General features: G+C 40.9%; 1 protein-coding gene across 7 annotated transcripts in view; it reads right to left on the reverse strand.

Moving 5' to 3' along the window:
• The window catches only part of inpp4b (inositol polyphosphate-4-phosphatase type II B), a 145,755-nt gene that overhangs the window by 51,814 nt on the left and 78,295 nt on the right, over window positions 1-15,646 (reverse strand). For all 7 annotated transcript variants that reach the window (XM_085781515.1, XM_085781562.1, XM_085781551.1 and 4 more), the window contains 3 exons: window positions 15,227-15,338; window positions 11,245-11,314; window positions 7,481-7,628 (listed from right to left, as the gene is read on the reverse strand). In XM_085781515.1, the coding sequence (XP_085637641.1) occupies window positions 7,481-7,628; window positions 11,245-11,314; window positions 15,227-15,338 (330 nt within the window). The remainder of the gene's footprint in view (window positions 1-7,480; window positions 7,629-11,244; window positions 11,315-15,226; window positions 15,339-15,646) is intronic.

Genomic DNA, 15,646 nt, shown 5'->3' on the forward strand with positions numbered 1-15,646 from the left:
CACCTCAGGCCAAAAAACATAGGATAGTGTCCTAGCATGAGCAAATGAATGCGTGTCTGTGTTCGCTAATAGGAAGTCTAGAGCCGTATTCATTGGCTCATCATTTGCATCTGAAAGGTGACATCAGATAGACAGATATCATTCAGAAACCAGCCCTCCAGCTGCTATTGAGAAGTAAATTGCAGTGGTATTATAGACATTTGGGGTTGAAGAGGGTCCAATATAGAATTCAGGATAACAAATACATGATTACACGCACTACTTTTCATGATAACAAGACCAATTTTCAATGATTACACCTCATGCATTTTGTATACTGTATGTCTTTAAATGAGAGGCTGCATGTATAAATGCTCGTTGGTTTGACTTATTGTTAAGACCAGGCATAATTGCATGAATGCATAATGTAGCAGTTATTTCTTTGTTGTAGTTCAACAACTACAACAACGCAATATGCCTCTCCAGACTATTTCCTGGCTTCCTCCAGGTAAGAAAGTTATTTTTAGATTACTTTGAAGTATTTCAATACACAGCAGAAGGCAATAAAAATGATGCCAAAGAGAGAGAGAGAGAGAGAGAGAAACCTACAATGTACACCCCATACATTAAAAAAGACAAAGCAGAAAACTAACAATGAATCATACATCTCTACTGGTATTGAGCCACAACAGTTCTAATGGGAAATATTAATTTGTGAGAAACTGTTAGCGAGGTGACAAATCCAGAGTAACAGGGACCTTTTTTCTAGAAAAACATCTTGGTTACATTTTCTGTAATATAATCTTAAAAAACAAAGAAACAAACACTTTGAGCACCAGAGCAAAACAGACATGTCGACTGTTATTAGCTTATTGCAGAATATGGGCAAATAACAAGCAAGAATTGCAGCATACTGTAGAAAGGCCAAGTAGGTTTAAAGCAGAAGTAAGTGATATATTTGTGTTAATATAAGTCTTAAATAGTTATATCTTCCGACAGCAATCACTTACATAGAGTGTTTGGACCGAAACACGGGTCTGTCAGTCACTCTGCTCTGCTCTGAGCCGAGGAGAAAACTTTTCTCGTATCCTACAGTTTTTATCCAATGAGGAGAGAGAACGGCATGCAGGGCTGTGTGTGCAGCCAAGGGATGCGCGTGAATGTGGTGACGTAAGGACGAGGACTGTTATGGTGCGTTCAAGGCAACTCGTAACTCATGTTTTTCCGACCTGTGAAGTCGTACCAGTTCGATCTGGTACGAGTTCACGGGTCGGAAGTTACGAGTGGCCGTTATAGTGACTTTCACCGGTAAAACAGGTCGGAAAAACACGAGTGGGTTGCCTGGAACGCTACAAAGTCGTAAGTTGTGACTTGAAGCTGTAATTTACGATTTCAAAAGCCTGCCTGGAACGCAGCATTAGCCAAAATGACCGGATCGCTTACTTCTGCTTTAAGGTCATTTAGGTACAGTTCTTCATTACATAGTTTGTCCATCATAGATAATCCATAAGCTGATTTTTTTTTTTACTATTTAAAATATCATGTTTGGTAGGGAACTCTAAAAGATCTGAATCAAAAGGTTATGTGTTATTATAAAACACACAAAAACTATCTGCCAGTATATTGTTGTTATTGTCTATATCAGTATCAGAATTGGACTTAAATACCCAAGGTTGGTCAGTCTACAGTCTTTTATACACCTCAACTGTATTGTGATTGCAGTAGAAATCTCAAGAGGTCAAGGTTAAGTTTATTCATATAGCACCTTTAGAAACAACCTTGACCAAAGTGTTTTACAGAAATAAATAGCAATAATATATTTCAAAACACTGTTAATCCAGTCTACATGGATTGAGTGATTGAATATTTTTTTTAGAATATAGGTGAACTGACTATTTAATGTCAAACCTCTGTTCAGAGCCATTTGCTCACCACATATACATTCAGCAGACATTGATGGAATAAGACAATGTGATCTAGCCTGGCTAAAACAACTGAAGTGGCTGTGGAATAAATGGTTGATCACACATGAGAAATATTTACTCCTTTCTTGTCTCTTTCTATTTCTGAACAAACCTGCATTTGGAAAGAGCCTGGTGCCACATGCTGAGCAACTCTGCCAACACGCTCTGCAGGTGGTTGTAAGTAAGTTATGCTTATGGCATAAGAAGACAGACGGAAGCCTTGCACACAAAGTAGATTCCAGTTTACCATGAGCAAAGGAAGCTTGCAGCACCGTGAGCAGCAGCACTGGCATGCATGTGAGTCTTCGATTGTCATTACTTTTATTTCTGGCACATAATTAGTGCTTGAAACCATTCTTAATTATAAAGGGATTTACACAGAGACCAGTAATGAATATACATGTTTACTCAGAGGGTGTTGTGTGCAAAGATGAAATAAACATTTTTGTGTTGTTTGACAAGATCTCAAAATCCTTGTTTTTTGAAAATGGAAAAAAAAATGTTTTAGTTTGTTAAAGGAAATTATATTACAATAATGAAAAAAAAAACACTCTTCCACCAACACATGCTAATAGAAACCTGGGGCTGAACAAAATAATGATATTGGGATCCTTGTGCTGTCAAGGCGACAACATTAAGGTAGATTTCTCAGCTAGTGAGGTCTGAGTAGGGCCACTCCACATTTCTCCCTGGTTTCAATCAAATATATTGTTTCCAGCATATCCACTTGGGTTGAAGTGGACCCTAATACCATCAATGGGCCATTTTAACCAATCAGAGAGGTAATGTTCTCTGATTTTCAGGTTCATATAGCAAATGTTACATGGCACTAGATCGGCACAATGCTCTTTAACAGATTGCAGCCATTCACAACAATCTATGCCTCTCAGGCACTGCCATTTGTTCATCCCGGCGTTGAACTGCACTATGTGCCTGTGATTGGTTACTGTGTGATTGGAAGGCTGGAGTGGAGGTCAGAGTTGGTGATCCTGCTGTAAATAATAGAGAGTAGATAAAAGACTAGATAAACATATCTGCTTGCTAAATGAGGATGATAAGGCAGTGGGATGGTAGATAGAGATATATAATATCACCTCCATAATCAGAGTGCTATTGTCTGAAAAGACTGAAGGTGTAAAGAAAAGTGTGATAAGAATAAGGATAGGCTGATTAAGTATACGCATGTAAAGAGGGGCCGCAATGTCAATCGGGTCTTTTGGTATTGCAGGCATTTGAAAAAAAACGTGCTCCAATAAACAGTTTATGCATGAAAGGTATCACATAGGTTTAAATGTGTTTGAAGTGGGAAAGGCATTGGGAATTAAATATCATAAAGCTGGATCATATTATTTTTATAAGACCTAAATGACCTAACCTGTTTCATTTGTGAGGATGCTGCAATTGTTATAAATGAACTGTATATTCCAAGTGGGGAATATACCTGGTTTTTCATAATTTCATATTCTGAAATATCCCCCTGCAGGCATGTTTTGAGAAAAATGAATATAAATGTGTTTATTTACCCAGTTAACATTTTTGGAATAAAATCCCAAATATTTGAATATGCAAGTGTGGTTCATTTTAAAAGTTTGACTGCTGGATAGAAGGTATCTCTTCATTGAAAAATGAGGTTGAAAATGATTTAGTTCAGTTGTACATGGTTTATATTGTCTTAAATTAATACTGTATACAAATTACATATCAGTTTATTTAGTTGTGCGTAATTACGCAGCAGAGTGCAGACAAATATCTTACGCAGCTGTGGGTGTAAGGTATTGGTAAGAAAGAATACTTATCTGGACTCTCTACTTGACTCTCTACTTCTGGACTCTCTCTATCTATCTGGCCTGTCTAGCCTCTACCTAGTCATTTTTATTAAACTTAACCAACTCCTTTCATCATTGCCTAAGCCCAACCAGTGCAAAAATGTTTTGGGGAAAAAATATGCTATTTAAGGAATTGTCGGAAAGGCAGGATGTTTGAAAAAAATAAAAAAAATACCATCATTTCGACCATAGGAGGCAAGAATTGCCGGAATGATGGGACGTTTGATAGAAAATTAGTACTTGCGCCGGGGTGCAAAGTGAATTGAAAGAGAAAATTGCAAAGTGCACCTGGACACACCCCGTTGGCGCCACGCCTGCACCTGGTCGACTACAAATATAGAATGTCAACACTGTGGAAGTTTTGTCATATATTCTTCCAAAAGTAATGAAGCATCTGGAATAAAGCAGTACAATATACACATAACTAAATATTTGAATATGACAAATTAGTTGCTTTTTGCATGTCCTGCTTAAGTTTAAGCAACAGAAACGGACACAAAAGAATGGATGGACAGAAAATTGTACCATTCTGTCCAAGTGGAGGAAGAAGGCCAGGGAGATAAGAAGAGTGGAAAATCTATAAAACTATACTGAATTGGGATATGCCACAAAGACATACAGAGGCTCAGTCACTCCAGTTATTTAATATTTATAAAAACCTGATGCAGATGACGAATGGTATGTTTAAGTAGAATAGTGTGCTAAAACTTACTTGGGCAGATCACTGAGATAACATAATATGTTTCCCAAAGAGCAAAGACCTATCATGTGAGAACCTTTATTTCATGGTGTGTTATACTGTAGTCCCTCTTCACTGAGGGCTTTGTATGTGGGGTCAATAAAAGCTGCGTGAGAGGACTGGAAAGCAAATCTTTCTTTTACAACTCATGCAGCTCCCTCCAACAAGCAAAGTGATTAATATGATCCTGAATGTACACAGCAATTAGAACGAATGAAGCCTGATGTTCATACGTCACCTAAAGGATCTGGATACACAATCACAGCAGTTATTTATTAAGAGGAAGAAAAAAGGGGCCATGATTTTTTTTCTCCATTAATGAGAAACCAGACAGCTGTTAATGAATGGGGTTTAATCGACACCCACACACTGAGACTTTACTACACATGCATTCATTAGCTTTACAGAGACGCACACACACACACACACACATCCACACACAGCGAGCTGTATCAACCTGACTGGAGGAAAGATAGGAAGAAAAAGAAAAAAAAGCGAAGCAGCCACCTCTGTGTCCGTGGAGTCAGATTAAGAACGTGGCTGCAGACATCAAAGTGAACAAACCGAAGGAAGAAACATCCAAGATTATCATCGAGTGGTACAGCAAACTAAGCCACCCACGATCCGCCGCTGCACTCACAACTTTGCAGCACTAACTGAATCATTAAAAACACTGAGCTAGCACCAGTGTGAATCTGGCTGACAGAATCGGCTAAATGGAGAGGCACCGTGGAGAAAGACAACATTTAAAGAGGATTATAGGAGAGGTGCTTAAGCGACCAAGCTGGAGATACGGTACACATGCCTGTTAATAAACAAACATTGTATAAGGTAGTCATGGGTTGGAGCCTGCTGAGAGCTCATGAGCTGCATTATACAGATAAGACATTTAATAAATATTCTATAATTGTCTTCCAAATTTAGCTGTGATTTAAATCATCAGTTTGCAGAGCTGATCATCTATTTAAACAGAACGAAAGGGTTGGAGAAACTGAGAGAGGACATGTGACCGAGCATGTGAACAGATTCCAGTACATCTGTTCGACTGGTAAACTGATAACAGAGCTCGACGTCTAGTCAATCGGTCAATACTGGCACTGTGATTTTTTTTCGTGTGTGTGAGGAAGAGTGTGAGTGCAGTCATGTGGTAGCCTTGTGTGAACGTGTCCTTGAACTCTGTGTGATCTTTTAGGAGCACTCGGTGATTACAAATCAAAGTCTCCTCCCACTAACCAAGCTCATCAAAATGTCTGATTGCACCTTTATTTTTTTTGTGCCTGTTCCTTGTGTTAAAGTGAGAATAAAGAAATCAACAGAGGCTATGTGTGTGTGTGTGTGTGTGTGTGTGTGTGTGTGTGTGTGTGAGTGGATGCATTAGTGTGTGATGCATGAGAGGGGGTTGCCAGGGACAACAGGCCAGTTGAGAAATGATCTGTCTTGACAAACATTAGTCGAGCCTGAGGGAAAGGACTCTTTGATCTACTTACGGGTGCACACTCAGAGACTGGTGAAACACCACCACCCTCTGTCCTTGTCTTAACGTGTCCTCATTCTCACACTGGGCTGGACTTTAATTGCAGTTAAATTCCTGATTTCCATAAAGTTTCACATTCACTCAAAAACCGAATTTCTTTTGAGTTATAATCCAAAAACAGGAAAAGTATCACATTTTCTTGACAGTGGAGCAGTTGCTAACAGTGGAGGGAGAAATGAAACCAGGAGACGCCACAGTGAGCTGTTAAATGAAGAGCTGCAGGCGACAGGCCGAACACCCCCCAACTCCCCAGTCAGGTAACTAGCTTCACTATGACCTGCACTTTTGTGGAAAATTGCTTGCGCTATGCACAGCATCAAGTCAGACAGTGGTCGCTCATGATATGAAGGAACAAGAGCAGCTTCTTTATAGACAAAGTGAGTTTGTGAGGATGCACCGGAAGCAGAGCACAGAGCTGCATTTCTGATGAAAACAGCTCCTTCCAGGCTGGCAGAGCGTTAGCTGCCCCCTGAACTTAGAGACCTGCAGTATTAACCCACACTTTATATTTATTACTGGTTTATACTGGCAGCATGATGTTCAACGGCTCATGAGAGGACTGGGAGATGGTGTGTATGTGTGTTTGAACGAGACAGTGTTTGTCGTTTTCTGGATGCATGGGCATAGAGGCGTCTTTTGAAGTGTTAAGCAGATGTGAATAATTAACTCCCCTTCAAATACGGGCAGAACTCTTAAATAATCCTTTACATCGGTGAACTGGGTTGGTACAGATTGTCTAGAAGTTACTGTACACATAGGGACGGATCTACTAAGATCCAAGATAAGGGGCACTAAATTGCGTGCTCTTAGTAAAATTTTGCACGTTTGGTTAGTGCACGCAAAATAGGTGATCTACTAAGAGTATGTACCCCGCTAAGTGACAACACGCGCAAACCGCAGTAATTAAATGAGTGTTTTGCGTGTGGTAATCGTTTCCGTCATGGAGAGTGTGGACAGAGAGCTGGATGGCCGTAAACGCAGAATGAAAATTTGATCTGAAGGATTAATAGAGAGGGACAAATAAACATATTGTCGAGCTGCAGCAGAAGAAAGCTTTTGCCCTGGCAGGTATTCATTCAATAACCGCAACCATTTGTGCGCAAAGCTGTGCCTTTCAAACGTGCTGAATAAAGAATTTGTTTCAGGTTTGGTAAATCACGTTGTGTGCGCTAAATAAATGTATTTGCATCTCCGGTGTGCCCGGTTAGTAGATCAGCTTCAGCATGTGTTTGCGCGTGCAATCAAGTGTGCACACATTTTAATACACGCAAAACTTTAGTAGATCCGGCCCATAATGAGGTACAGTAACACCAAGTTGGAGTTTTACTTTTAACTGTTGAATGGTTGCCATTGGTTGATCCAATTGACATCTGAGTGCACAGACATAAAATAATCAATGTGATGGTAACCGGCAAAGACACGTTAGCTTCAGACTTACCTACTCATGTCCTCTTGAATGTATAGTGAGAGCAGCTGTTTGGGGATGCTGAAGGACAACGTACACTCCTCCATTTGTTCCCGCACAAGCATCCACTTGCTGTCCACCGTCTGAAATCTGTACACCTTGCATACTGGATTCTTGAACACTGAGGGAGGGAGACAAAGGCAGGGAAGAAAGGTAAAGTGAACAACCTGACGCAGCAGAAAACGCATCATGTATCTCTAAGTTCTTTTCCCCACAAAGGGAAAACTAAGGATCTAAAGCAGCCTTGACAGTTGGCAACCTCAAGGACACCACAGACAGAAACTCTTCAAAAAAGTCACATGAGGTATGAGGCACAAATTCAATTCTATAATCAATAACTGTGTCTACCACAGATAAGGTGCTTCTCATCTTTGAAGGCCCTCTCTTTCAACTTCAGTGTAGCTACACTGGAACGCAGACTGAAATACAGAAACCTAGACCTGTTAATCGTTGCCTTATTATTTCCACCATTTGCATTTTAATTGCTTGTTTATTGTGCAACAGTGGGGCACAGACAGTTGAATCATTCTGAAACTTTGTTTGCGAACCCCACCACCAAACTCTTCCATTAGAACCGATTCAAATTCAGCCCCATCTTCTTCATTTTTGCAGAGAGTGGCTAATAGCAGCAATCGAAGGCTGGAAATGAAAAACAGCTCTAATGCTCTTATCTGCATGCTGGCAGCAGAGGGCAAGAAAGCTGTGTGCCTTCAACAGTGTTTATTACTCCTTTTCGTTTCCAGGGCTGCAGTCAGAAAGGAAGTCACTCAATAAGTAGGAGCTGAAGTACCCCAGGTGAAACGCTGACAATCTTGCTGGAGGCAGTCAAACACGTATGTCAACAGTAAAATGTTTTTTTTTTCTTTATTTCAAAAGTGAGAGTTACGCTTCTGCTCCTCCTGACGGTACAGTGAATGCTGCCACTACCAAACTCTTCTTCCTCCTGTACCACATGCTGTTGTGGCCCCAGATTGTCCTTTTTTTCAAAGTCATCTGTCTAAGCGTCCAAGTCATTAATCCTGGCGCTGCGACGTCACTTGTCCTTGAGTGTTAAAGTTCAGTAATGTCCTTCAGAGCAGATGGGTTCAAGAAGGAGCACGACGGTGGAAGTTCTTATGTAGTGAGATGATATTAATCTAGGATGCAATATCATGAAGGGCGCTGGCACAACACAGGGTGTTCCAACTGTGTTTCAATAAAGGTTTGTTTAAAAGTAAATTCTGGGCAGACACTTGAAATCAAAACAATAAACTGGAAAGTAAAAATACAGTCCAAGACCATATCAATGACAATGTGAAGTGTCTTTTATTGATTTGCAATGTGCAAGTCATTACTAAAACTACTGCACATTTTCCTGGCAGTGTTGTATATATTTTTTTGTTATTTTCAACAAATCTGAGTAAAGAAGCCGACTGAGCAATGAACTGATTCTACTAAGAGTTGTCTGTGTATGTAAGGCCTAATAGGGCTTATTCCTCAATGCCATAGATACACAGTCTTTCTTCTTTCTTTCTCACAGTCTGTCAAACATATAAAACACACAATGTACTGTACAAACACCACCAGATATTGAAAACATTCACCCATCAACACAGAACATACATTATCAGACATAGGAAAGGGGGCTGTATCTATACAACAAGGTTAACATAGACGTTCTTTGTTGTCCAACAATTATATGGAGCACATCATCGACATGGGTTAGAACGAGGCAAACATACTTTATAAGCAAGAATATTACATCTTGCACAATTTATTTTGAGTCAACTGTTTTGGTGCAGTAGAGTATGCATATTCATCCGTGGCTGAAAATGGTCTCTAACAAATACACTGTTTACTCCTGTTTGAGTGATGTTTGCTAAAAAGCACAGAGCTCAGCTGTTTTGGGAACTACTTAGCCATTTAAAAAAATTAAACTGTGATCCATATGAGGGATTTCCATTCTCAGTAAGAACAAATGGGTTTATAGCTAAGTGCCACAGACAGGAAATGGGGACATATTCAGAAATGGATGAATGGACTGATGGTTGTTGGGACTTTTTATGGGATTTTTGTGGAACGCCAAAAATACAGTGTACAGTAGAGGTGAAAACGGTGCACTTGGAAAGATTAAAAAGGACAAACTGATAGTGACAGAGTTACCACAATGAGCACTTCAGAAATTAAACTAAATGTCCTATGGCGATTGCGTTTTCTTTTACCACTGTTAATCACAATTTTATTTACTCAAAGCAGCATCAAAACAGCATAGATATTTTGTTGTACTAATTTAATGTAATCATTTATGTGGATAAAAGCTCCCATTAATACAAACAATAGAGATCCTCTGAAGGACAATAGCTCTTAGCTGAATAAGCTGTAGCCAGGCTTATTATCCTAACGATGCTGATGCAAAAATGAATGGCAATTAAGGTTAAAGCTGCCCCTAGAATGACCACAAATAAGATTTAAATTGCATCTAAATGAAATGGGATATTTAGACATCCCTGACATGGGGATTAGACTGGAGTGAAGTGAAATGGAAGACAAAAATAAATGGGTAGCAAGTGACACATAGAGAGAAGGGAGGGAAGGCACAACCTTAATCGGAAGAGCGACAGTTGCTGCCTTCCACCTCCGTCAGAGAAGCGGATTAACCCCTGAACTCCCCCCCTGCCACTACGCTAATTTGACCACCAATCAGACGCTTCTGTTTCCCTTCCCGACACCTCTTAAGAAAATGACTTCCCGAGACGTGCTGTGCGTGGGCCCCCCACCCCCATCTCCCTGTTCTCTGTATGCTCATTTTGAAAGGTAATAAAAGTGGAAGTCTAAATTGCATTACTCAATCTGGCGGGGTCTGCAGGGAGGGTATTGTTTTGACGGGCTGCAGATGTGCACCTGCAAACATGGCTGCAGTTCACTAGCTAATCACAGCAGAAACAGTAAGCGACAATGACACCATGACAACAGGCGTGGGGCTGCACGAGGGGGGGGTGGGGGATGGGGGCTTAGGAAGGTGGTGGGAACCTGGATAAAAGAGAAAATAGATATGTGGAACAAATGAATTCACAGGATGGAAAATAGGAAACTAGTTTCCCAAGTAAATCTCCTCTGTACAAGGGCTGTGAAGTTTCAGCACAGCAGGAATTGTGACCTTTTAAAGTCGATCCCTTTTCCGTCTACATGTCTTTCATTTTCTCTTGACGATTCGCTCGTTCTCTACCAGGCAAGAGTGAGAGGGCGAGATTTCTGTGCTGCCACAAAATTAGTGTGATGCAGCACCTCATGCTTGGCTTCAGTTAGTCCACAAAGACTGTGTAGGTTTACCTAATAGTAAGATACATCCCACTATTCTTTTTCACGGCTTAAAAATGGGACTGAGACTCTTTTTTAATCAAATCAGGAGAACCATAAATACTTTAATCAAATGAGGTTCCTCAGCGATATCCCAAATCTTCTTAATGGAAGGGTCATTCAAGGGTAGTTCAGTGCTTTGGTGTTCAGACTTTCAGATAAAAGAAGATGTTATATATATATACTGTATATAGATCGTCTAGCCGTTGCAGCCATCACAAGGTGAGCTCTTGCCATTTTCTCCTACAAAAATACATTGTATATTGCACAGAGACAAAGAAACAAAACAGAAAAGGAGAAAGAAGGTGGGTAAATTGGAGAAGGAATGTTTTTGTGTGTGTTTTCTTTGATTGCTGGGCTGTTCAGGAGTGAATGGCAACATTACAGGATGTGAATCATACCTGGCCCTGTCAATGGGTTGTTTTCTCTGTCGACGCAGGCATGGGAGGCAGACTCACAAACCAAGGGACACTGGAAAAGAAAAAGAACAGAGAGAGAAAGAGAGAGTGAATATTACTTGACACAAGAATTTTCTTTTTGAAACAACAGTAGTGATGGTGAAGTGTTTTTTCTAAGGAGCTGCCAGGCTTTGATGATGACTATTATGTATGAGGTACAATGGAATGACCGTCCAAGTGCAGCCTGAGACTGAATTTCATTTGACAGACACTACAGTTTGGCTGCGTTTGAAAATACCATGTTAGCTTCGTCAGTCAGAAATAATATAATATCAGTGTCAGAGCTGAAGTCAGCAACTCCTGGAAGTGTTGTGTTAAATTCAGCTGAGTTGATCCAAGACGGCTGTAAAATACCAGGGTTCACATTAAGAACGATAAGATGTTTTTCTTCTTTTTTTTTATTGAAATGAAACATGGAATAATAAAATGTGCTGCAATTACTGCAATACAAGTGATTTTTTTAAAAACTCCTTCAGCACAAATGGTTTAATACATGAATCAATATTTTTGTTGGCTTGGTTCTATTGGGGTTTGCATTTCTACTGTAATGTAAATCCATTTAAACAACACAAGCTGTTATCCAGATAAATGTAGCTGTATGTGCTGTGTGCACTTTGCAGATGCTACTGTAAATACACAACCCACAAGGCGCCAACACAGGGCAAACATCTGCTCCTGCAAAGTTGTTCTTAGTTCAAATGTTCAAGCATGTTGCACTCTGCCTTCACTGCAATCAGTAATGTCACAGCAGGTTACGCCTGGAGGGAAAACAACTGCTGTGACTCCACTGATTGGCTGATGGATTGGTAATCTATTACATACAGTAAACTGCTGTGTCGGTCTTCATCAACTTCCCGTACTGTAGATGTTGCGAGTAAAACCATAAGAAAAATTGTGCATGTGACCAAATATTAAGGAGGAAGGCATCATTTCATGGAGTCTGTGAAAGTAAGAACCACATGGGTAAAGTGGTTAGACATTTATGTCCAAAAAAAACATTTTTAACTCTCGAAAGTGAATTCAGTTCATTGCAAGTGTCATGAGAATCGTGTTTAGACCAAAGGAGAATTATAAATTTGTTTTATACATCATCAATTGTGGTATCTATGAGGGGTAAGTTGAGCCACCTGCAGCATACACTTAATGAGTGTATTTTGGCTGTATATGCATGTCCTAATTATTAAATCATGATTCTGGATGTTTATGATTACAGTAAGTAAGTTCCAGAGAACAGGAAAGGCTGTTTATGGTGAGCCAAGCTTTACTTTCAAAGAGGGAGATGAGGGATTCTTCCCAACACGCAACATAATCACAAAACTCCCCAAATAGTACAGAGTTGGCAGCTCAGCAAGCAGGTACAAGCAGTTCGTGTTCCCCTGCAACCTGGACAGGTGGGACATTGAGTGAAGGGTGAGGTGGGAGACGGGTGGGAGGGAAGGAGGGGGGGAGTTCTGTTTGTTTGTAGGGATGCACAACATCCTACGTAGAACAATCTAACAATGTCGCAACAAAACTATAATTGTTTTGATGTTGTCACCCTGAATATGAAACGCTTACCCCACTCTCCCCTACAGTAACGGTGGAAAATTAACTGATCCACACTTTTAGTACTTTTAGAAAGTGAGGCTTGTTTCAGGCAGAGGCTAACGAAAGCAAACTAATACAAACTAATTACTTTTACATAATCTAGATGGCTGATGGTCAATACATAATAGAGAAAAAAAGGCATGTGCACAGCTAGCCAAGTGAGAACGGCATGTTTTGACTTTATAATTGAAGAGCAAAGTTGTTTAGGTTGAGGGCTAACCAATAAGCAAGACAAAGACAGAGCTGCTATCACACCAAACTATGACAGCAAACCAGAGCTGGCTTTCACAGTTTGTATAAGCACTGCACAGTATGTAAGCTCGTTGTGAACTGGGTTGTTTTTCTCACTTATCTGAGAACTCCACAAACCTGTGATAATGATGTGCCGCTTGACTGTGGCAATACAGTGGGGCACCCTAACTATTGCAACTACATTGAGGCAGACAAGCGCACATTTTAACACTTTTGATCTCATGTTTATGATTTTGTAAAGGCTGAAACTGTAAGTTAATATGAATCTTTGTTTTGTTTGGGATTTTGGATGCTATTCTGATCCTACCAGTTTTCAAAAGTAGCACGTTGTTGGTGCTACTTTGACACCAGACAACATCAGATAACTTTGTAGAAAACTTTACTCTTCTGTCCTGTAGACTCTGCATGTCCTGGATCAAAATATGTCAGATTTATCTATGCTAAACTGTCTCTGATGGCGAAAACCTTCATTGCCTCTTGATGCATTAAGTCTGGCGCTCCTCATCAAAGCAATACTGACAACTAACAATCTTTCTTGCTCACTGTATGTCAGCTCTGCCATGTCTGATGAACCATTTAACAGAGCCAGACAGCCAAACCTCTCCCCAGAAAAAGGCTTTAAATGGCTGCTAGGAACAATCCATCACCTCTCCTATCTCTGAAACTGATCCCAAATAAAACGGACTCCCAAGCAGCAGCCATGCTCGCACGCAACAACCCAAAGTAAAATGTTGTCCATTCAAGTGAGGAGCTAGCATCTGGGAAAATTCAGTGCGCAGTCAGGAAGGGTTCTGATAATGAAGAGTCTTACAAATGAGCCGAGGGCCACAGCTGTGAAAGGAGTCCTATTTTAATTGTAGACAGCGGACAGCATGTGTTTGATAGCTCTTTGATGACTAAAATATGTAAAGAGATCAGATCAAAGGTGATTGGAGTCTCTTTCTTGTTGCGGCAGACGGGTTTGTGCAGGGTCAGTGGGATATTCATGCACACGACAAAGGTAAACTCGTGAGTCTCATCTCTCAAGCGAGCCCTCCCTAATATTTGTCATATTTCTTCACCCTTTCCTCCCCTCATCTTCTGCAACAGAAACAACATGCACAAGGGGAAATATGCTGTGACAACGCACTCACACACACACACTCAGATGCGCACACACTCACACACAGGGCAACACATTCATCAAGTCGACATGGGCAGATTGTCAGTGACACTCTGCAGCCTAGCAGGGAACCTCCCCGCACCAGCAACAGGGGTGGGCAGAACCGAAAGCCAGTCAGCCATGTAGAAGCCCTTGGTCAATTATATAAGACAGTGATTCATATACACACACACGGAAAATACACACACACACACAGCGTATTAACAGTAGACGAGGGCTGCAAGTCTCTGCTACCTTGCAGAGCTCTGCCGTAGTGAGAGAAAATCTGATCCCCCTTTACAGATCAAAAAAAATCATTAAAGCTCCTTCTTTACTTTGTAATGCTGAACCCCTGGCTCTGAATAACACGTTTGCTCGACAAATGTTCAAGAAATCTTTCTCCATTAGGAATGTACAGAAAATGAAATGGAATCAAAGTACATACAACTTCAATTCTGGCGTGGAGGCATCCCATGGGGATGACACAATCTTCAGTTTACGGTCAAACTCTAAAGGAGAGCTCTCTCTCTCTTCTGCTTCCCTGATCACACGAGCCACTTCGGAGCCAAGTTAAGCGGTATGTATTGTGGCAGATTAGAGCGGAGGAGGGGGCGTGACAGCGGCGACTCGGGGAAAGCCACGTACGGGAACCGCACTGGTCAAACGAATAAAGGTTGTCAGGACTGGCAACAAAGTGAGGTGTCTCAGAATGATCATACGGTCAGCCCTCACTTTGATGGTTCCTCTACATTACAACACAAGCGTACTCACAGACACAGACGTTACATGCGCTGCGCACACATCCTGTAAATCCCTATTAGGGTTTACTGAAGTTTATTTAATCTCATTGGAGGACTTCAGCAGTGCCAGTCTAATCCTAGCATTAGCACACGGCAAGTGGAGCATGGCGTCTCCTGCTTCGTCCAGTCTGCCTGTTGTTTTTACCTTCTGGGATGATATGTCAGTGGTGATGTGGTCAACATCAACTTCCTCCATCTCCCCCATCTTCAGACGACTCACCACCACTGTTCCTGCTGTGCACACACCATCAGATGACCTGAAGGAAGACAGGGAAAGAGAGAGAGAGAGGAACATTTAGTATTAGCCTCTTCATTTAATCTGTTAAATAAAAAGTCTGTTGGCTTAAATGATCCTTTCCTGCGGCTGCTTCTCCTCTCTGGGCCGCGGAAATATTCACGTTGCCCCCCCCCCCCCCTCCTCCTAACTATCCAAGCCTCATAAGCTTATTTCCAGACTTGAACAGGTTGTGAAATTATAAAGCTGAAAAGTAAAATCAAGACATTTTCCTGACAGGTTTTTGCAGAAGAGCTTGCATGTAAAGATAAAAGAAAAGGCTGCTCCGGT

This window comes from Trachurus japonicus, chromosome 1 (genome assembly GCF_045865225.1).
Source record: "Trachurus japonicus isolate A0001 chromosome 1, Traja_1.0".
NCBI classification, from domain to species: Eukaryota; Metazoa; Chordata; class Actinopteri; order Carangiformes; family Carangidae; genus Trachurus; species Trachurus japonicus.